The sequence below is a fragment of the Cyprinodon tularosa genome, unplaced genomic scaffold, assembly GCF_016077235.1.
Source record: "Cyprinodon tularosa strain WSP-4 unplaced genomic scaffold, ASM1607723v1 ctg675, whole genome shotgun sequence".
NCBI lineage: Eukaryota > Metazoa > Chordata > Actinopteri > Cyprinodontiformes > Cyprinodontidae > Cyprinodon > Cyprinodon tularosa.
The window spans coordinates 351088-373576 of NW_024039424.1; the positions used below are offsets into that span (position 1 = coordinate 351088).

The window sequence follows — 22489 nt, forward strand, 5'->3', positions numbered from 1 at the left end:
AATTTTATCTGCAAAGCTATGGATTTATTCAAGTTTTTTAGCCCTCACAACAATTGGCCAATGTAGGTACACCTGCACATATATATATATATATATATATATATATATATTTTTTTTTTTTTTTGCATATGCATATGTCAGCAGACAGAAAAAGATCCAAAAGTGGAGCTTTGTTTATTGTAGAACATTTACACTACACCTAGTTTTCTGCTGGCTAACAACTACTGCCTGGAGGCTGTAGGGCTAAAACAAGCTGAAGTCACGCAACTGCCTCACTGTCTCTTGCTTCCACTCACTAATGCCTGCTGTTCTCAGCAGAGAAAAGCTGAATATATACCTGTCTGTCTGGTTGAGATGTTTGCCCCTACTGACAATCAGAGAATACCCTGCTGCTGTCAGCCGAGGCTCAGCCTCATCATGTCTTCATTTTCCGTACAGAGAACAAGAAGTGTGTTTTTTTTTTTTTTTTGTCTGTTCTTGATAAGGAAGAGTTGTCCATCTGCTCGCTCGTCTCTCTGCATCCTAAATAAAGAAAACATTTTACCCCGGCTCACTCATTCGATCATAATTCGATGGAGAGCAGGAGTTCATTGAAAGTTCAGGCTGCTCTGGGAGTGCATAGAGCAGCGAAGGCCTGCCAGCCAGCGAAAAGCACGCAGAAACCTTTCAAACACATTCTCTTGTCCTCTTTAATTACTTTATTCGTTTCTCACTACAGTATGCGCCTATATGGAGCAGCATTAACATTCATTCTACTTAGATCATGCATCTCCGAGCTTAAATAAAACAACACCCCCAAAGCTTCCTCAGCTAACTCCTAACTTCATGTGACATGCTCTGAGGAACTATTTTCACTCAGCAGTTTTTCTTTTTTCCTCCCTTATCAAAATGCAGAGGAGACCTCATCCGCATATCGAGCTGTAACCAGTCAGATGTGACTTTGGTTCGCAATCTTTCCAAGCGCATGGAAACATATCGATTTAGGTTTGGGAAACAGCAGGAGTGGCCTGGACCATTTTTTTGCACATTGATGCGTGCTCATATACAGATAAATGGAGGTGACAGACACAAAAAACGGCCAAATAAAACCAGCGTGCAGACAAAAGCGGATGACAGTGACTACATGTGTAAAATGTGGTAAGGCTGCTATGCCGGTTGCTCACTTCAAAAAACCAAAGTGATCTTTATCGGTAAAAACCATGTATTTCATCTCTTTCATTTTTACAGCTGTCTGAGAAGCAGTGTGTGTTCATGGTTAGTCAGCTACCTTTTCTCCGCTTGACTGGCTACAACTTTGAACAATTTCTCCACTAAGGTTTCCTGTTTTCCAACAGTGCAGCAATGTCACAGTTTATTCATCAGATGCAGCTCATTTTGATTCCCTCTGTCAGACATGGTCATAGGCAGAGTGCACTACTGCCACACATGCTTTTATTGTGCCAACAGCCATGTTCATTTTAACATGATTCAATGAACTAATGTGGGCGTATCATGATATTATGAGTCGCCGACCAATGCTAAACTGAATCTTCTCAACTTACCCACAGACACTAAGGGTTATATCAGTTGAAATTGTGAGAGCTAATTTTGAATAATCCTTCCTATTAATTTAGTTGAAAGATGCAACAATACAAGTAGAAAAAAACTGAAGAAATTTACTGCACATTCCAACCCTAACAGCTTGTTTTGGCTTATTTTGCAATGTAAATGATTTGATTTGTTTTCTCATCTGAATAGCCACTAGCAGTGACCCGTCAGTCTGTCCGGATAATTTCATAAAAGGACAACAAAAACATACCCCTCTCTTTGTAAGCCTAGTTTTTGTGCAATTGGTCTCAGAGGTTGGATGTCAAGTGACAAAGAGGGCATGTTTGCTGTACTGCTTTCAAGTCGCCTAATGGTGGAATTTGTCTTGTTTCTGCGCTCGCTACCATTAGCAACATAGCTGGTAACAATATGTTCACTGAATCTTATGTAAGAGAAAATTAGAAAGGACCATGTTAAGAAACGCATATTTCAACCACTCTTTGTTCTATGTAACGAGATCTAATCTTCCAAAAGTGCTAATAAATAGTTCATACAGGCAGCCTTTACTGCATTATTATCTATATTAGCGACAGCCATATTAGATATTAAACACAGTACAGTGTGTTAGCTATGACTTCCCAGTTTGAATTCAGACTTCAGGGAAGACTATATTGTATTTTTTCTGGAACAAGTACAAGTAAATAAAAATGCTATCAGAGTTATATCTATCTATCTATCTATCTATCTATCTATCTATCTATCTATCTATCTATCTATCTATCTATCTATCTATCTATATCTCTCTATCTATATCTATCTATACCAATCTATTTCTCTATCTATCTATATTAATCTATATCAATCTATCCATTTATCTATATCTATCACTCTATCTATCTATTTCTCTATTATCTATCTATATCTATCTATCTATATCAATCTATCTATTTATATCCATTTCTCTATCTATATCTATATCCATGTATATCAATCTATCTATCTTTCTATATCAATTTATCTATATCTATCTATTTATCAATATCTATCTATCTCTCTATCTATCTATTTCTCTATCTATTTATCTATATCTATCTATATCCATCTATATCAATCTATTTATCTATCTATCTATCTATCTATCTATCTCTATCTATCTATTTATCAATATCTATCTATATCTATCTATTTATCTATATCTATTTATCAATATCTATCTATCTATATCTATCTATCTATTTATCTATATATATATATCTATATATATATCTATATCAATCTATATCTATCTATATCAATCTATGTCTATCTATATCAATCTATATCAATCTATCTATCTGTATCTATCTACATCTATCTATTTATCTATATCTATCTATCTATCTATCTATCTATCTATCTATTCAGTAAGACAACATTGGTATTGTTTCAAAATACAGTCAAATCAATTAGAAATGTACTAAATATTTAGAGGCTAAAACCCATTTTCATATATAAAGGTCCTTTTAATCACCCATTAAATAGGCTTTTAATATTAGATTGGTGGAAGCTAAGTCTATTAACCGTGCTCCATATTCGAGAAAAGACCAACAATATCTTTATTGTAAAGAGACAATAACGTACATTCTAAGAATAATAGGATATAATCCATAAGAGGAGCATCTGGGTTTATGCTTTATTGAAATTATGTGTTTGTATAAACCACACAAGACAAAACAATGGCATATTTGCTCTTCAATCAAAGGCATTTCTCTTTATAGCAGCATGTAAGATTTGTGATTGTGTAAACTGAATACGCAATTTCAAACAGCAGCTGGGAAATGTCAGCATGTTTAGTAGCATTGCTGCACTGTGGAAGTGTCACCATAATATAATGATCAAGTTAATCTCCAGGGGCTTTGGTGAGCTTGTTCCTTCCCTCCTTATCCCTCTGCGCTTCCCTCGCTGAGGCGGAGTGCCGCACTAAGCGGTAGCTGTGACACTAATTACACACGACAGCTTCCAACAATAGTGTTGGACCAACAAAGGCTCCTGCTCCCTCTGCAGGAGTCCCCGGCTGTCTATTCATACTTGCTTGCACTCGAAACACACACTATACTCGACTGTTTGCACACAAACATGCCACCCACTGCTGCGTGGCTGCCTGTAGCTGTTATAGTTTGGAGTCTAATGGCCCCCCCTCTGCAGCACTGATCTGAGTAAGGCCCCGTCCACACGAAGTCAAAACGAACACGAAACGCTGATATTTTCCAAAACGTTTGCCGTAAAGACGGAGACGTAAAATAAATGTGAGCGTCCACACGAATGCATGAAAACGCTGCAAAATGTATGCCAGGCCTGTAAGTGGCGCTGTGGTGCCAAAGCAAAAATAAGCGACGAAATGTAGGGCATGCGCACTAATATTTATACATGGTTGCCCTGCGGGTCTATTTTCGTGGTTAAGTCAAATTCAGGTGCTGAACTATGTGGTCGATATTGCTCTGTTCTTCCTGGAGATATTCCAGAAGAAGAAGATTCTGTTGTAAGCCCGACCAGCCCGACAGCAGGGTGAGTAGCATTAGCAGCAACGGCGCCATTGTTGTTGTGATGTGTCGCGCTTGCGTGTTTAGAGGCGACGCTATGACGCATGCGTGTAAAAAAAAAAATGCGGTTAGGGTGTAAAGATGGAAACGCGAATACGGCGTTTCAGAATCTTCCCACTCTGAAGGGTGAATAAAAAAATGATCGTTTACAGACCCCCGAAACGCCGGCTTCGTGTGGATGAGAGGCTGGTTTGGTGAAAAATTTGTGCGTTTAGGCCAGGGTTCGTCTTCGTGTGGACGGGGCCTAATTCACTTATGGCCTCTATGATCTAAAGGGGCTCTGCCGGGGCCCCCACCCATCCCCATTAAGAGTCCTGCTCCATTTAAGTTAATTCAATGTCTATGGTTAGAAAGAAGCCCCAGCAAAGCCAGTGTCATTCCTTGATTTAACTAGACTGGCAAGCTTCTAAGCACATACAAGGGATTAGCTTTGCTAATCTTTTGTACAAGACCTAAACTATTGTGCAGTTGATCATTCTGAGAGAGCACACAAAGAGGGGAGGGAAGACACAGCTTAAAACTAGAGCACTAAACATAGCTAAGATTTATTTTTTAAAGGCTGCTTCACCTCCAAAAAAAACATACTTTTTAACTTGCTAGCTGACAGAACTTTTTAATATTTGCAAATCTAACATCAACAAGAGGAAAAGTATCATATTCAAACTAAACTAACCAAATCAAGCATTCAGAGAAGCAACCCAAATACGTGCTGATTTAAATTCAACAGTACAAAAAAGTCTGTGTTTCATATATAAGCAGTAACAAGTTGGTCAATAAATGAAAAAAATATTGCCTGAGAGAAAACTGGCAGCCGGCACATCAGCTGATCTCACCTTCCCTAAACAAAGATTTAAAAATTACTTTTAAAACTCCTAAGATACTTGCACTCCAGGACAGGTGGTTGGCACCTGTGGACTTCTTTTAACAATTGCTTCTTTCCTCTCCCCTCTGTACTGATATCAAATAATCATCATTATCTTAAATAAGCAGTGGTAAGTAAGTACACACTTTTGTTACTTAAGTAAAAGTTTAGATACTGCAGTTTAAAAACACTCTGGTAAAAGTTGAAGTATCAACTTGACCTCTTTACTCAAGTAAAAGTGAAAAAGTATGTGCTCCAAAAACTACTTAAAGTATTAAAGTATAAAGTAACTTTTAAAGATTCCACTATATGAATTGAAAGCAAAATTTTTGGACTATTTCGAAAAATTCTTTGAGATAGGGCCAAAGATGAGGGAGGTCTTGTTGGTCTCCGTCTCCCGATACGCTCTTGCCTGTGTTCCACCTTTCAGACATTTCAACATGAATCCAACATCGTAGCATGGCATAGACAATTCGTGTTTGCAGTTTGAAGAACACCTGCTTGCTTCTGATGATTTCCTTTAGCTAACCAATGAGTGTTTGCATTATATGACTCATCCAATTACACTAGTTTTCACTAGATGTGGATGGCGCCAATGATCTACATTGGATGGCACACATGACGTGAAATAAATATTTAGAAACATTAAACCGAAACCAAGAGTAACAAATAACGTTTGTTTTAAAAATGTAAGGAATAGAAAGTACAGATACTTGTAGGGATTAAAATAAGTAATGGAGTAAAGTATAGATACCTAAAAAGTGTACTTAAGCACAGTAACGAAGTATTTGTACTTCATTACTTGACATCTCTGCAAGTATGGAGTCTCTTTGTGGTGCAGTGTGTCTTTAATATAGGGGACTTGGGCTTCGTTAAACACAGTTGCATCAGGAAGGGATTCCAGCATAGAAACTTGTCCCAGTCATGCAGTCTATAAAGACTTGAGCCTGAATAATGAAGCATAAGAAAGTATTGTCACAGGTTTTGAGCTGCACTATACAGAATATGTCCCCCAGACTTTACAGACATTGCATGTGGAGGGAAAGAGGAAGAGGAAAGCCTGATCACGCACTGTTTTTGAGAGTTAACTGTGATGGAAGGTGATTTTCCTAAACAGGTTTCGATGCAACAAACAGACGGGCTCAAGTAATGACAATGTAGTAATAAAGACGGTTGATTGTTTACCACCAGTATCGTTAACAGCTGCTCAGGCTGTTTGGGATTGTGGGCCTTTGCTGGTGCAATGAGGTGTTCAAACAACCGTTCACATTGTAAATAGTATATCAAATTGATACTTGCCACAAAATCAAGATTCGACGATTCCAAATGATTCTCATCTCTTTGACTCCCTAAGTGGATCAAGCAGTAGGGACAGATGGAAAATACAAAAGCTCAGTGCAACACAAAGTTTAAGAGTTTAGTCTGACAGAGGCACAGGCTAAAAAAACACATGTTGATATCGAAGTTATAAAGGACTACATTAGTAAATGTGAAAGCAAGCATAAGTGTTCAGTCACACCCGCAGAGCTTATGATCCCTGTGCCACAAACCAAAGCAAAATAGTTCTAATGAAACAATCAAATAAATGTAGACTCTATTAGAATGATTAAAAATGTTAAATAGTTTATGGTGGTGTTTTAAAGTAAATTTAGAAGCGAGTGAGAGTAAAAAAAAAGAAGGTTTAAACTGTGCACGGATTTAAGATACTTCTCTTGTCACCATTAAACTACCTTTAAAGTAATAATTGTTTTATTCTCACAAACATATCAGTGTGAATGAAAACAGAATTTAGTACTGTATACCTCTAAAAAGGAAGAAATAGGATGAATGGTTTTCAATACACAACTAAAAATCTGAAAAGTGCGGTGCACATTCATATTTAACCTCTCTGAGTCAATACAACACAGAACTACTTTTCCTTGCAGTTACACCAGAAGGTAATTTGGCTCAGGCATCTTTGGACGTAAAGAGACTGAAGGACAGCATCCCCGCAGCATGATGCCACCATCACCCTGTTTTACTGAAGGAAAGGGGTGTTCAGGGTGATGTACACTGTTACTTTTTGGCTACAAAGTGGTTTGCATCATTTTTAAAAAGCAAGTAATTGTTTTTAAAAGGGTTCTGTTTAGGGGTATCTGAATAAAGTTAATATCCATACAAATATCCACCTTACATTTCACAATTTTCTTTTGCAAACTTTCTTTTGGTTTATATATTTTAGGCAGCTATCTGTATATCTAATTATTGAACATATGGTTAAGTAAATAAATAAAGAAATATTTTTGAAAGCTTATAGGACACCGGAAAAAGATATTTTCTCCTCGGTGTGATCTACAAAATTTAAAGTCACTTGTGAAAACTGTGTGTCTCAATTAAATCTGATAAATGATTAAAAAACGAACTATATGAATGTGCCCCACTGTGCTCCGTTTAAGAATAAATATGCATTGCAATCAGTGGATCTAACTTAAAGGCCTTCCTGAGTAATTTAATTACCATATTTCAGAATGAAAAAAACCCATTTGGATGTAGAGTGCAGGAATTCAGTTTCAGAAACAATAAACTGACCACAGTGCGACCTCTCTGTGGCTGAACCTTTACACTTCGTTCACTATCATGCTGATACATCTTGGATTCCGCCTGACCATCTTGACTGTGTCTTAAGGAAGGAAAAAGGAGGGGGTCACTGAGAGTTTAGCAAACACAAAAGTCTGTCTATGATCTGACCTGATCCACAGTTCCACCCCTGAGCAAAAAGACTCCATTCAGAGGCAGTTGTCACGCTGCTGCACTTCCCGCTTTAGGAGAACAAGTAGTCATGACCAAATATGATACAGACCTGATATGGGAAGAATGAACTAAAAAGCATGGCGAACCGGTGGCTTACTTCTGTGAAATTCTTTTAAATTAGCGGTTGATAGAATAAAAAAATTAAACTGACTGTTGTGTCTTATTTCCCCCTTCCTCTGTCGGGTTGGTTACAAAACCGTCTCCTGTCTATTTGCTGACGTCACAGAGTGCTCGTCTGGCGTGAGTCTGTGGGCTCTGTGGTGTTTCTATTCCTCTTTTATTATAGCTCAGCAAGCAGATAACAGCTCAAGGAAACTAATTTTGTATCTACTCTGCATACAGTTGATTGACATCACCTGTTAATAATGTTACTGTTGTATATTTATATTCTTTTCTATAGAGGTGAATGTGTCTTTTCCATTTTCTCACCCTACATTGCATGATGCTGTGAGGAGAAAGAGAACTTCCTGCTCAATGTGGATAAATTTAAACCAAAGGTGTTTATGCTTCAGATCTGTTTTAAAGGCAGTGTTTAAGGTTAAAATATATCAGTGCTACAACTGACAATTGTTTTGCAAATCAATTATTCTATTTTTTAGATTAATCGATTAATAATCAGATAGCAAAAGGTTACTTAAAAAAGACTTTTTGTGAAATCAAACCAGGTGCAACTCAGACTTTTTTATTTGAGAAGTTTTGAATAGAGCATATTGACAAAAGGACATTTTTTTTTTATCTTAAACGCAGAGGCGTAGCCAGGAAATGTTTATTAAGGTGGCCAGGCAATAACCAATGTACTGAATCTGCTCCAAAAGGCACTCTCACTGATATCTGACCGTTTCCCACTATTCATCCAGCTGAAATAAAAAATGCACTTTAGACTTAATAAGCACATGCAAAATCTAATGGAAAACTAATGCAAACTAGATGCGTAAAAATATGAATGTGAACATTAGTTACAGTTTGATTTGTCTGGACAAGAGTCACAATTTTTTACACCACATAAAAATAAAAATAAATCTATTATGCACATGCTTAAAATAAAACTTAATATAGCCTACTCCAAATGATTTATCTTCATTTCAATTTCCCCGTTTGTTATGTGTGTAAAAAAATGAAAATAATTTGATTAATAAAAAAAAAAAATATATATATATATATATATATATATATATATATATATATATATATATATATATATATATATATATATATATATATATATATATATATATATATATATGCACACACATATATATATATATATATATATATATATATATATATATATACATATGTGTATATATATATATATACATATGTATACATATATATACAGCAACATTATACATACATATATATATATATATATATATATATATATATATATATATACATACATATGTAAACATATATATACAGCAACATTATACATATATATGTATATGTGCATATATGTATATATATATATATATATATATACATATATACACATGTGTATGTATATATATATATATATATATATATATATATATATATATATATATATATATATACATATTATACATATATTATACATATATATGTATAATGTTGCTCTATATGAATAAATTAGGGTTCGAGGTAATACCACTGAAACTAGATTCTGGTTACACTATTTCACAAATGGGTTACTGTCAAATAAAAGGCTGCCTCAATAAGCAAACTCCAGTGTTGATGAAAATCAGGTCTTTCCAGTAGATCAGCTTATAACTATTACAGGAGTCAAACACTTTACTGTAGCAAACTGTTACTTTGTCAATGTTTGTTCTTTCTCCCACACAACAACAAATGTGAGTCTGTTGATCACTATCTTACGGGAGGATTTTAGTGCCTTTCTGTAAGATACAGTTGCAGAACCTTAAACTTTCCGAGGTTTTATAAACTCTACAAACATTTGTTGAGAGGAAGGAAGCCATTGGCTGCAGCTGACAAACCAACCACGCGCTGCACTTCCATTGAAACTGTGGCCACAACACAAGCACATGAAGGCCGCAGAGGGCAACCTAATGAAGTTGGACATTGTTTTTAGATGCATTGCGTGCAAACGGCTAATATAGGGTGGGTGGGTGGGGGGTTAGCTAGAATTAGATCTGTGTATCTGAAGCCACCGCATTTCATTATGCTCATTTAAGGGGGTGGCATGTTAGAGAAGACTCCCAGCCCTTTAGCGTGTGGTCTTAAGGTTTTTTTTATTTGTGATTTCAAAGTTTCGACGGATATCTATTAATTTGCACTTTTGGCACCAAAACATTTTCCTGGTTTAAACGTATCAGATGTGTTTTCCTTCGCTGTCTACATTTCATTAATTAATCTAAGACTACCGAAAATAAAAGTAAAAAAACACTCAGAATCTGAATCAGAATCAGAAATACTTTAATAATCCCAGAGGGAAATTACTTAATTTTAATTACTTACTCACAGCGTCTCTGCTTTTTTTTTTCATTTCGGTGTTTAATTTATGTAAATACATTCTAAAAGGTAAAACCAAATAAACAAATAGAAACTACAAAGACATTTCTATGACAACAAGTTCAAACAGCATAATCCAGCCCAAGGTTTTTTTTATTTTAAATGTGCTTGTTTTTTATGAAACCAGTCAAGGTAGAATCATGATTTTATCAACTTTTTATATGATCTGAAACATAAAAATAATGGTGGGGAAGACTTTTTTAACATAACTATGGTTTAAATATACAAGCATTAGCAGTGAGTCAGTTAAACAGAGTTTTTTTTCTGAAAAACCACAAAACTGTTGCTTTTATTTCAAATATGTAGATTTTATTTTGTTGGAGATATCCTTAAAACTTCCTTAAACTTTTCATTTATTAATCAAACATCTCAAGTGGGGTCCCAACCTCAAGTTTAAGGACCTTTAAACATAATAAAAACTATTTAAGTCAGTCATTTGTACAAATTATTGCCTACTTTTTATATACATCAATTTCAATATAAGCTCCACTATTTTTTTTTAGTGCAAATGGAAAGGAGAGAATAGCCCTAAATGAATAATAACTACAGTAAATACTGTAGTACTTAGTGATCTTAAAGAGCAGATGGGGAATTACAGCCCAGATGTTGTATAAATACACCTAACTGGAAATAAGCTTGAAAAAGTGTATTTAAAGAAAAATGCTTAAAAAAAAAAAAAATTCATTGGTAAAATTTAATTTAATTTTTTATTTTTTTTTTACAGTTAAACAAGCATAAAATTCATGGAAAGTAAATGTAAATAAATCTTACTTTCACAATCGCTGTATTCTTTATAATTCACTACCATATTACACATTACAATAACTAATAATACTTATATATTTAAGTATATTTGTAGAAATCCTCCACACCTTTCAATTTATTCTGTCTCAGATCATTTTTCCACATGAGATAATTCCAGGTGACTGTATGCTGCACTTTTAAACACGTCATAAACGGAGTGATTTCCTTGAGATAAAAGCAAAATAAAAACTTTCCATTGCTGGCTTTTATTTACACATACACTCATTGGCCTGGAGGTATAATTGAACAAAGTACACAGGTGAGCACTGTTGCTGTGTCACATCTTGTAAAAAAAAATCCCAGGACTGGATTTAAAAAAAAAAAAAAAAAAAAAAAAAGTTCCTGCTTTGTGACTTTAAACGCGCTTCTCCTCTCCATAAAAAATTAATCTACTGAGCCAGTCAATAAAGTGTCCACCTGCAAGCAACCTCACACACTCCCCTGTTGGACAAAGCGGATAACTGCACCCTAAAGAAAAAAAAAGTGGGATTCTTCCTCTTTGAAACTGTTCATAAAGACAAATGAAACCTAAAGCTGCAGGTTTCATGTCATATTTTCTGTCAGTGACTCATAGACAATTCTGACTGTTGTTGGAAACCACAGGAAGGATGTGGACATGTACTTGCTGCTCATCTCAAATATATGTAGAAATGCGCCAACTTTGCTTTGTGTTTGAAAACTACTTTGGGGGGGGGGGGGTGATGTGGGTCAAGGCAGTTGATCGTTTGGAGGCCCTGCAGAGCCTCCAGATGTAAACACAACCAAATCCCTCATGTTTCCTTCTAATTAATCTCATTTGTGAAGCATCAAAGGTCAGATAAGCCGGTCACTCCTGCCACTAATAACAGCAGAGGGGGAGTAAACAAATATGGGCTGAGAGCCAGATACATATTTCTTAATGCTTACAGTGTTTCCATAATTTTGCTCGGAGCTAAAAACAATTTCTCCTAATCCCCATTGGTGTCTAATCCCTAACAGCACAACTGATGCTCGTGACTTGAGGAGTTTTCCAGAATTCCCTTGGAAGCGCTTCATTTGCTTGGACAATCCTCAGCATCACCCTACACCTGGTAAGCAAAAGCTTTATTTATCTCTCCATGAACCCATGATTACTCAGATTACCACCTGTTCTTCAACTTTGCGTGCTGGCTAAGCTAAATGAGCGTTCAGGTATATAGCGGTGTGTAGGTGTGAATGTGTGTGGGAGGGAAGAAGCCAACAGGAAGCCAGTTGTTGGGTGTCATTGCCAAGGAACCGGATGGTGGAGATTAGGAGTACACTGGAGATCAGGGAGCACAACATTTAGCACAAAAAAAGCTTGCAAATCCCCAAAGCGACTTCTCAGAACCAACGATGGGAACTTTGTTTCACCCCTCTGATTCCGTAGGCGTTGAACTTCGCAGGACCTTGGCTTCCCCTGTCCTCTAAACCTTTTATCTGCCTTAGGCATTACCACATGGCCCAGTCACCAAGGTATACCCAGGTTGTAAAAAGTTACTGCTTCTCACTGCCGAACACTTTCCATTTTACATTTCCTACAGTTTGAAGTCCTTAATTTCTGACTACAACAGAGAAAGCTTCAAAGAGGCCTGGATTATTTCATCTAATATGTAGTGCAGTTGTCTAGCTGGCTGGAAAAAGGGCTAATTCAGTCTTTGGTCAACCCAAGCAAAGGAGGAGGCAGGCGTGATCATTTAGAAGTGATTTATTCAATGAAATGACAGCAGACAAAGTAAAACAAAGAGAAAAACACCTGGAAACATGAGGAGCAGCCAGAGAATCCAGTGACACATTGTTGGAACCTGAGCTTCAATACTGGGAGAATGATAACTGCAGCAAGGAACTGGGGATTGTAATTACCTGAATGAAGTACAGGAGAGGTGAGGAAATGACTAACTGAATGATAACTAAACGCAGGTAAACAAAACCTAAACTCAGTCAATACGCTTTGCAAATGCATTGCATTCCTTTTAATAACTATAAAAAGATCAATCTGTCTGTTTTCTGAAGATTTCCGGTCATAAGGAATGCATATAATCAAGAATTGATTCCTTCCCACTATCACCTCAATCCTCATCATCATGCAGGAGGTCAAAACATTGCGCCTGTAAGCCAGACCAATAACGACCCGAGTGACTCCCCATTAAAAAGTGGTGGACCTGTTTTGGTTCAATTTGCATGCTTTCTAAGCCAAAACAAGGCCTTTGTTGTGCTAATCTATAAAGCCTGGAGCTCCACACTACTCCAGACAGTTTGAATTTGGGAAAGCTTCCTGGATGGGAAGCGAAACATCTTTAAAGTCGTAGGGAAATAGCCGTTCCAACCATTGCATTTCCAAATTCTTGTGGTGCACGACTTTACACGAGTGAATAAAGTGAATGTGATTGGTCATTTATCAAGGGGGCGGGATTGTTTTGGTGGAAGATTCCCAAGCAAGTTTGGTCTGCTGGTTTGCTAACCAGTTAGCAACTTAGTGCTAGTAGGTTCCCAATGGGAAATTACATTGCGACCAAGTAGCACTAAATTGGTGACTTAGCAACAACACTGTCAAGGAACGCTATGGACAGAGGAAACATGCAAGAGGAGGAGAGTTTTGTATCAGAAGTCGTGGATTAGTCTCCTCCGTCATACATTGTTTATTTAAAGGAGGAAATCGGGGACAAAGATGTTGTGGAAGAGGACGCCATGGCGGCAGAAGCTTGGTTTGGTGTAGAAGGCTTACAGCCATCCATGTTTGAGCCCTTGCCTCGCAATGCTGCCAGTTCTGTTAGCTCTACGCCTGCCGAAGACACAGACGTCTATCCCTGTAAACACTGCGACGAAACTCAATGGGAAAGGAAATTATTATTATTTTTTATTTCAACCGTTGCGTATATCAGCTGCGAGATACGAATCAAAATGCTATGTCTGGAAAAAATTTAATTGACAGATGATCGATGATATATGATTGGCCGAATTTAGGTGTACAAGCTGACGCATAACTAACTGGCCTGCATAAGATTTTTTTATAGAAATTTTAGAACTTTTGGGACACTATGGTCTGATAAAGAGTACATTCATATACATGTTTAAGCCAGAATGATTTGACATTTAAATATGATTTCGCTACGACTTTAAACTTGGAAAAAAAAGTCCAGTGGTTTGTTTTTAACTTTTTTGGAAAAACATATAATAAAGCTGCACTTTAAGTAGCGCCGCCTGTTTCTTCTGATTAATTTTTGTCAGTTAATTAATTTGGTTAATTAGACCATGCTGTGTAGATTTAAATCTTTGTGATAACGCCCTGATGTTATGGTATTTTCAGCCAAAGTTATCATAATATGAGAACCTCATAAATGATCAGTTATTAATGTTTCTTATTCTGAAACTTAAAGATGAAGCTTTTCGGTTGTTTACATCCAGCATTTGTGTTAATAAAGCAGCAGTTAAGGCCGGCGGCAACTAAATACGCTCTTCAGAAGCACATGAATATTTGAAGTTCATGGTGGAGAAACAAGAGGAGGAGGAGGGCAGCAGATGGGTTGGAAAACAAGACTTGGAATCAGCCCCACTTTCTACTAACATGTAACAGAAGTAAACAAAGGCGCAGCGGGGATTTAAGCCGTATAAACAGACCAACTTTATTCTCGTATTTAGAAACCATCTTAAACTCATGACTCATCCTCTTCAGCTTGATTAAATGTTTTTGCAATGGAGCTAACCTTGCACTCTAAAAAAAAAAAATGGGGTGCAAAGTTGGAAAATTATAAAATGAAATCAACAATCCTCATCAGCTGAAAAATGCTCTCCATCATCCACTGTGATCATATTAACACACTAATTCACGGTAGTTACTTTGGCATTCCTTCAGTCAGGGAGCAAAACCCTTTCAGCAGCATGAAAACAAACTTTGAAGCCACTCTTTACCTTGGAAGAAGCTTTTGACGCGGAGGTAGGAGACGGCCAGGCGCAGCACGGACAGCTTGTCCAGTTTGGAGATGACATCTGGGGGGAACGGCAGCAGGCTGGCCAGCCGGTCCAGCTCAGCATTGAGCCTGTCCCTGTGCCGCTTGGACGGGTTGCTTTTCTCACTGGCAGACGACGGCTTCCTGTGGGCGAGACGGCAGAAGAGATAAGAGGACACTGATATGTAGATGTGGGTTCATTTGGAATCAAGGTGTCAGAAAATGCTATTTTCTTTGCAAAACTTCTGGAGCAATGTTGAACTTTAAACCTATTTTAAACTTTTTGTGTTAACATATCTATTTAAAATTGAATTTAAGTTACTTTCTTTAACATCACATGGATACAATATATCCAGTTTGTCAGTCTTTATAAATATTAGTTACAATTAGGAATAAAATGTATAAATACGCTCTTTGCAGGTGAGTTTTTATTAAGTCTCTAATATGGCAAGCTCAGCAGGTTGCAAAAGTATACAGAGCAAGATGACTTCATAAAACCATACGGCCTACAAGGACTTCTAATATGCCATAAAACCACATTTATTATTCACTTTCGACTATAAGTAAAGGAATGAAAAAGCTCCAGAAACAATAAAATAAAAACTGCAGCACTCGCTCCTTTCAAATGCTTCCCCACAATAAAGTTAGTGGATAGACTGCATGAAATGTCTCAGTGGAGCTGGAATCAAACGGAGGGATTTCTTATGCTGTGCCACATTTTTCTAAAGAATCAGAATTAAATATATTCTAAAAAAAAATGAAAAAAGGAGTCTTAAATCCATGGTCTAAATTCTCTATATATTTTTTTGTTAGGTTGGATTTATTTTTTATTTTTTTGCTACTTTACCAACATATAAAAAAAAAACAAAAAAAAAATCTATGGCAACCACAAAAACACCAGAATACTGATGCGCTTGTTTCATTTTTAGGAGCTGTAAAGGTCCACGAAGAGAAGTGGTTTGATGTGGCGAAGATTTCCTCTCAGATCAGCAGCAAAAGGCAGAGCCAATCATGAAAACTTTATAAACGCCAAAGGCTTTTTTTTTTTGTTCTCCTTCTTTTAAAAAAAAAAGACTACCACTTCCTTAATAACTTATAAAACATACTTTTCACTATTCATATCTTCCATTAGGATGACAAATGTGTGTTCCTCATCAAATAAAGTCACCAAAATAAAAAAAAAGAAAATAATTAACTCTGGAAACCTAATTTAACCCCCCTCACACCTCATAACTTTAAAGAAAGAAGTTAGAGTTTAATGCTATAATCTTATCTATTAATGATAAGCAATAAAAATCCAGAGATAATGATAAAAGTGTTTCCTTTGTTCCCTTTTTACTGTAAGTTATAAGTTATAAGCTTAGATTAAGTTTATCTAGCCTAAAGGAGTTTACGCACATGCAAGTGCTTATCTAATACAAGCTCAAGATCCAGCATGACTCCTTAACTGTTTCTGGACGGGCTTCCTCCTCTTCCTGCCCGCATACATGCAGTCTCCTGGTGGGATCATGATCTTGCGCTCCGTGGAGGTAGCAGGTGCGCTGCGGATCAGACAATGGCAAGTTAGAGCTGCTTTAACCAAAGGCTGGAGGGAGAAGCTTCCAGCGGGCCTACAGGTGTAGGATGACAGCTTCAAAAGCAACATGTTGCAGTATATTATGTCCCCATAGGTCAGGCCCTGACCTGTGATCAAATCTGCACAGCATTGGTGCAACTTCAGCTTAAAAGTTGCAGAAGATTTTAAATATATCAGGCTTAAATTATCTGATGATTGATTTTAAAAGCTCCCCATTAAAAGTTATCAATCAAAACTCTCTGGTTATAATGTTAACAGTGCATCTTTAAAAACTGGAGAAAAAAGATGGTTGTTATTAAAAGAAATCATCAAGCAATAATAAAAAAAAAAAGAAAAAATGAAAGGGATGATCAAACTAACCCAGAACACTCTTGGATTAAATCCAGAATCGATTTGGCTCCAGAATCACATCCAGTTTAAAATGCGCCAGAGATGCGCCTGGCAGAGGTGCACCGGCTCCGGGCAGCGATAGATCCGATCCGAGCGGCCGGGGTTCCTGCAGGAGCTCCGCGCTGATGTTTTCATCAGCGTCGCTCTGCTCGCAGGCAGATGTTGGCTGATTCTTTATACTCGATTGAGTCGCCTTGACTTCCTCGCGTTTCAGGTGGCGGATTCGTCTGAATGACATGTCGAGTTCTTCGCACGCAACTCGCTGCCTCGCAAACAGCGACGCGAGCGCACACACACAAAACAGGAGCTTATGCTGCGTTCAAGTCAAGTCCGTAAATAAGAAAAAATCGTTTTGTTGTAGTTTAAAGTTTACAGCGACCGTAAATTTTAGATTGAGCATCAACATTATATTCTAAACACATATAAACAAGTTGACTTGAATTATCTGGACAAAAATACATAATATATTATCAACTAATCACAACTATGTTACTCATAATAACATCAAAACAAGAAAACTCTAATTTATTTAATTAAAATGACTTTAAAGTTAACGTCCTAAGAGCTGTGCAGCATATACCTACTATATATGTGAATGCTTAGATGGTGAATATGGGTTATAAATAGCTATAACTATTGCTTTCTTACTGTAAGTAATACAAAGTTTAATATGCAAGGAAGCTGTTTTAGCATTTAAGGGCAGGATTGAAGTAAAATAAAATACGCCATTCCAATTTTTTGTGCATTTTTGATTATGTTTCCCCTTTCAAACTTATAAGTAAAAAAAAAAATCTTTAAGTTTCACTCTTTGCTTTCAAAACAACCATACAGCGACTTTTTTTTTTCTTTTATTTTGCAATGTCAAACATTCACAATAGCTGAAGTCCCTTTGTAAATCTTTAGTTAATATAAGCGCTTTCTTTATGTAAAGTTCATAAGTAGCCTACATAATCGAGAATTAGTCGATCATGTATCGGTTACTATCTTTTCGAGCAGTACTTGAAAGCACCATTTGTTTAAAGCTGGTCGCGCTAACTGACGCGTGCACACACCCAGACACACACACACACACACACGGGACAGAGGGAGGGACCAAGGGACGGCAGGGTGGGTCAGTCACTCCAACAGGACAGACTGGGCTCCTAAAGCTCCACTCCAGTCAAGAGGGAGCTTTAAAATCAAACAGTTTGTGATGCTGGACTAAAGAGGGAGTCTTTAGAGGAGTAATTTACTGGCTTCAGCTTCCAGCAACACTGAGGTACACATAATGCACCATGGTGCCTGGATGGGTTTAAATTAGAGTATCAACAGAATGAGTTCTTAGTATAGTTTTGAGTCTGGGACCTAAAAAACCGCAATGGGCAGTGGTGGTTTTAGACCAAATTTACCAGGGGGCGGGATAGGAACAGTGCTTTGTTGTTGTTGTTGTTTTTTTTTTTTTTTTGTTTTTTTTTAGACCCAGAATAAAATTTAAAAAACTGCAGAGAATGGGTTATAAATGAAGTGGTTCCCTCTGTGATGGGGTGGGGGGTTTGGTGATATCTGGAAGGGATCATGTCTATGATTGAATTGTATGTTTTTGGAAGCTGGAATCTCAGTCCACCACCTCTGTTTAAAGTTGGTTTTTCTCTCTTAACATAGATGGCTTCCTTCACGCCCCTCTCAAACCACCTATTTTCTTTATCCAGAATATGGACATTCTGGTCCTCAAAAGAATGTCCTTTGTCCACAAGGTGTAGGTGTACTGCGGAGTCTTGTCCAGAGGTGGCCGCTCTTCTGTGTTGGGCCATGCGTCTGTGGAGAGGTTGTTTGGTTTCTCCAATATAAAGATCAGAGCATTCCTCACTGCACTGAACAGCATATACCACTCCGCTCATATTTGGTCTGGGGGTTTTATCTTTCGGATGCACTAGCCTCTGTTTAAGGGTTTGGTTTGGCTTGAAATGTACTGGGATCTTGTGTTTGGAGAAAATCCTCTTGAGCTTTTCAGACACTCCAGCAACATAAGGGATTGTGATGTTTTTGCGTTTAATTTTAACATCGCTGTCTTCTGTTGCGTGTCTTTTGGATTTCCTTGCTGATTTGATAAAAGCCCAGTTTGGATATCCACAGTTTCGGAGAGCATCTTTGATGTGTTTCTGTTCTTTTTGCTTCCCATCTGTTTTAGTGGGGACATGTTCTGCCCGGTGTTGTAAGGTTCTGATGACTGAGAGTTTGTGTTCCAGTGGGTGGTGTGAGTCAAAAAGAAGATACTGGTCTGTGTGAGTAGGTTTCCTATAAACTTCAATGTTTAGGCTTCCATCTCCTTCCATGCTCACCAGGCAGTCCAGAAAGGGTAGTTTGTTGTCCTTGGCATCCTCTCTGGTGAATTTGATGTTGCGGTCAACAGCGTTGATGTGTTTGGTGAAAGCTTCCACTTCTTCTAGCTGTATTTTGACGAAAGTGTCATCCACGTATCTAAACCAGTGGCTTGGTGGTATTCCATTGAAAGTGTCTAAAGCTCTCTTTTCCATTTCTTCCATGTAAAGATTTGCTACAATTGGTGATACTGGAGATCCCATTGCGCAGCCATGTTTCTGTCTGTAAAAATTACCTCTGAATTTGAAATAGGTTGTGGAAAGACAAAGGCCCAGTAGTGTGCAGATCTGGTCCGGAGTGAAATTAGTCCTGTTGTTTAAATCACTATCTTGTTCAAGACGTGTCCTGACTGTTTCCACTGCCTCTGTTATAGGTATGCATGTGAAAAGTGAAGTAACATCAAACGATACCAGGGTTTCTCCTGGAGCCATCCTTAAATGTTTGGCTTTGTTGGCAAAGTCTTTGGAGTTTTCTATGTGATGTGGTGTGTTCCCCACCAAGGGAGCTAAGATATTAGTAAGCTGTTTAGCAATGTTGTATGTTACTGAGTTAATGCTGCTGACAATGGGCCTGAGTGGTGCCCCTTCTTTGTGAATTTTTGGAAGTCCATATAAGCATGGAATTTCCTCCCCTGGATATAATCGAAATAGGCTGTGCTGTTAATTACCTTGTCTTTTTCAAGTTGTTTGAGATAGTCTATTATTTTCTTTTTGTAGCCGCTGGTTGGATCTATTTTCAAGGATTCATACGTATCAGTGTCCTTCAGTAGAGTGATAATTTTGTCTTGGTAGTCTGAGGTGTTGAGGACTACGGTGCATCTTCCTTTGTCTGCTGGTAATATGGTGATGCTTTGGTCCTGGCTCAGGGATGTTATGGCTTTCATTTCCTGGGGTGTGAGGTTGGAAGGAGGTGGTTTGGCGCTGGACAGGGTGGCTGTTACCTTCATTCTGAGTTGCTCTGCCTCCGTTTCAGCCAGGTTGTTGTTCCTGATGGCCGATTCAGTGGTCGTGATTAGTTCCACAATGGGTACTTCTTGTGGAGCAATGGCAAAATTCAGGCCTTTACTCAGTACATCCATCTCTGGTTTTGTCAGTGGTCTGCTAGATAGGTTTTTTACCCACTTGTCTTCAACCTTGATGTTATCCTCCTGAGTCATGTTGCTCTCTTGTTTAAATGCTGCTTTCTGTTGTAATCTTTTGAATTTGGCTTTTTGTCTTTCTTTTGTTTTATGATGTTGTGAAAGCTTGACTTTATTGACCAAAATGGCAACTTCTTCAAACAAGGTTTCGGGGAGAAGTTTGGATAGCTTCTGCCTTGTCTGATCTATTTTGTGCGAGATAGCTTCAATTGTGAAGTGAGTCTGTCTAATCCTCTCACTAAGCAGCTTTTTGTGCGCATTCCTAAGAATCTCTTCTGCCCTGTGTCCTTTGATAGTAGACTTCAGTCTTAGACTGTTGGGAACGAGACCTTGCTGTCTACATCTTAAATTGAAACGTAGATGATTCCTATAATCTGCAAGTTTCCTAAGCAATTTCTCGTACTCACGCGTTATTCCGAGGGTGTCTTTCCCAAAATGGAGTGCAATATGCTGATGAAGGTTCTCAGTCATCCAGGTCATAGTCATTCCGTAAAAATTCAAAAAATATCCACTGGACTTGGTTTTCAAGATTTGAAGACGTTTCGCCACCTCTCCAGGAAGCTTTCTCAATTCAAATGTCTGGATCCGCAGTGAGCTTGAGTCTTATATAGACAACGCCTTGTATCGCTTGGAAACATGCAATAGAAACCGATGAATGGGTCGTTAGTTCCATCGTTAGCCTGTAATATCTGAAACTGTCTATGATTCTAGGGGTCGGTCGTTAAAGGGGGGATTGTCATTAAGGGGGGGATTGTCTCCTGTAATACCTGAAACCTGTCTATGATTGTTAAGGGTTGGTCGTTAAGGAGGTATTGTTCACCGGCTGGAGCGGGTAAGTCCCTCGTTCCTCTGTGATTGGAAAGAACCAGCGTTTTGGGTTTGGGGCCTATAGTTTTTACCAGTGCAAGAGAGGTAGGACAAAATAAAAAGCTTGTACTCTTTAATTGTTGGCAAAAATAGAAAATAAACCATCCAAAACCATCATCAAGACTGGACATTGAACCTTCTTTTTGCCTTTCCCAGTGCCTTAGTGGCTTAAAGGAACTTTAACTGGATCTTTGGCTTGGCAAAAAATCACCACTAAACTACCATTTTCCTTAAATAATAGACTTGTACTCACTTGGTGGCAGTGGAGGTTCTATCATATCAGGGGCCCCTGGAGAAAGTCCCTCCTGCCATCCCACATACACGTAAACATCCACCAACAGTTCTGAAAAAAAAAAACAATTAAAATAAAAAATCAACTTTAATTTTGTAACTGTAAAAAAAAAAATAAGAATTCTTAGAGATTATATATTGTGTAAAGCAATAATAATCAATGTAGAGTCAAAGTTTGACTAATTTAATGGAGTCCCTTTTTCCACTGAAAGCCCTGGGATTTAATCCCCAGTATCTATTTAACTCAGGTAATGGAAATACTTGGAAATGTGTCACTCTGCTTTTCCCATTTCTCTGAAAGGCCTAGGGACACAGATTTAATTCAGCCTGTGACAAACTGCACTACACCTTCAGTACAGCAGATGGCGATAATAGGAACACACAACTGTTTGTATAGGACCTGACCACCTTTAAAGTTACTTTTATTAATTTGATATCGCAAAACCCTTCACATTAAAACTTTAAATAGTTATTTAAATGTATTTTTATTAACATTTATGTAGCCGAAGTTGATGCTTCAAAACTACTGTATACAAAAAATGATTGACTACTGCACAAACAGACAAACTTTAATTTTCCAAAGGCAAGGCAAGGCAAGGCAAATTTATTTGTATAGCACAATTCAGTACAAAGACAATGCAAAGTGATTTACATGAAAAAATATAGGAAAATAAAACAGAATCAAAGCAAGTAGGAAGAAAAATAAATAAATAAATAAATAAATAAAATTAAATATGCAGAAACAAAAAAGAACATTAAAAACAGTTGGACTAAAGAAAATAAGAAAGTTGAACTAATGATGTTTCAGTTGAACTGTTTAACTAGAACAGTCGAAGGCAATCCTAAACAAAT

The 22489-nt window shown here is 37.4% G+C and overlaps 1 protein-coding gene and 1 pseudogene across 1 annotated transcript in view; both read right to left on the minus strand.

Annotated features, from left to right (window-relative positions):
* ahrra (aryl-hydrocarbon receptor repressor a) overlaps nt 1–17267 on the minus strand; it is a 91300-nt gene extending 74033 nt beyond the window's left edge. Inside the window, exons 1-3 of the mRNA XM_038267517.1 lie at nt 16954–17267; nt 16466–16558; nt 14980–15161 (exon numbers count right to left, since the gene is read on the minus strand). Of these exons, the coding sequence (XP_038123445.1) occupies nt 14980–15161; nt 16466–16527 (244 nt within the window). The 5' untranslated portion in view covers nt 16528–16558; nt 16954–17267. The remainder of the gene's footprint in view (nt 1–14979; nt 15162–16465; nt 16559–16953) is intronic.
* A 1284-nt stretch (nt 17268–18551) lies between these two features.
* Nucleotides 18552–20959, minus strand: LOC119771489 (annotated as a pseudogene).
* Between the last annotated feature and the right edge of the window lie 1530 nt (nt 20960–22489).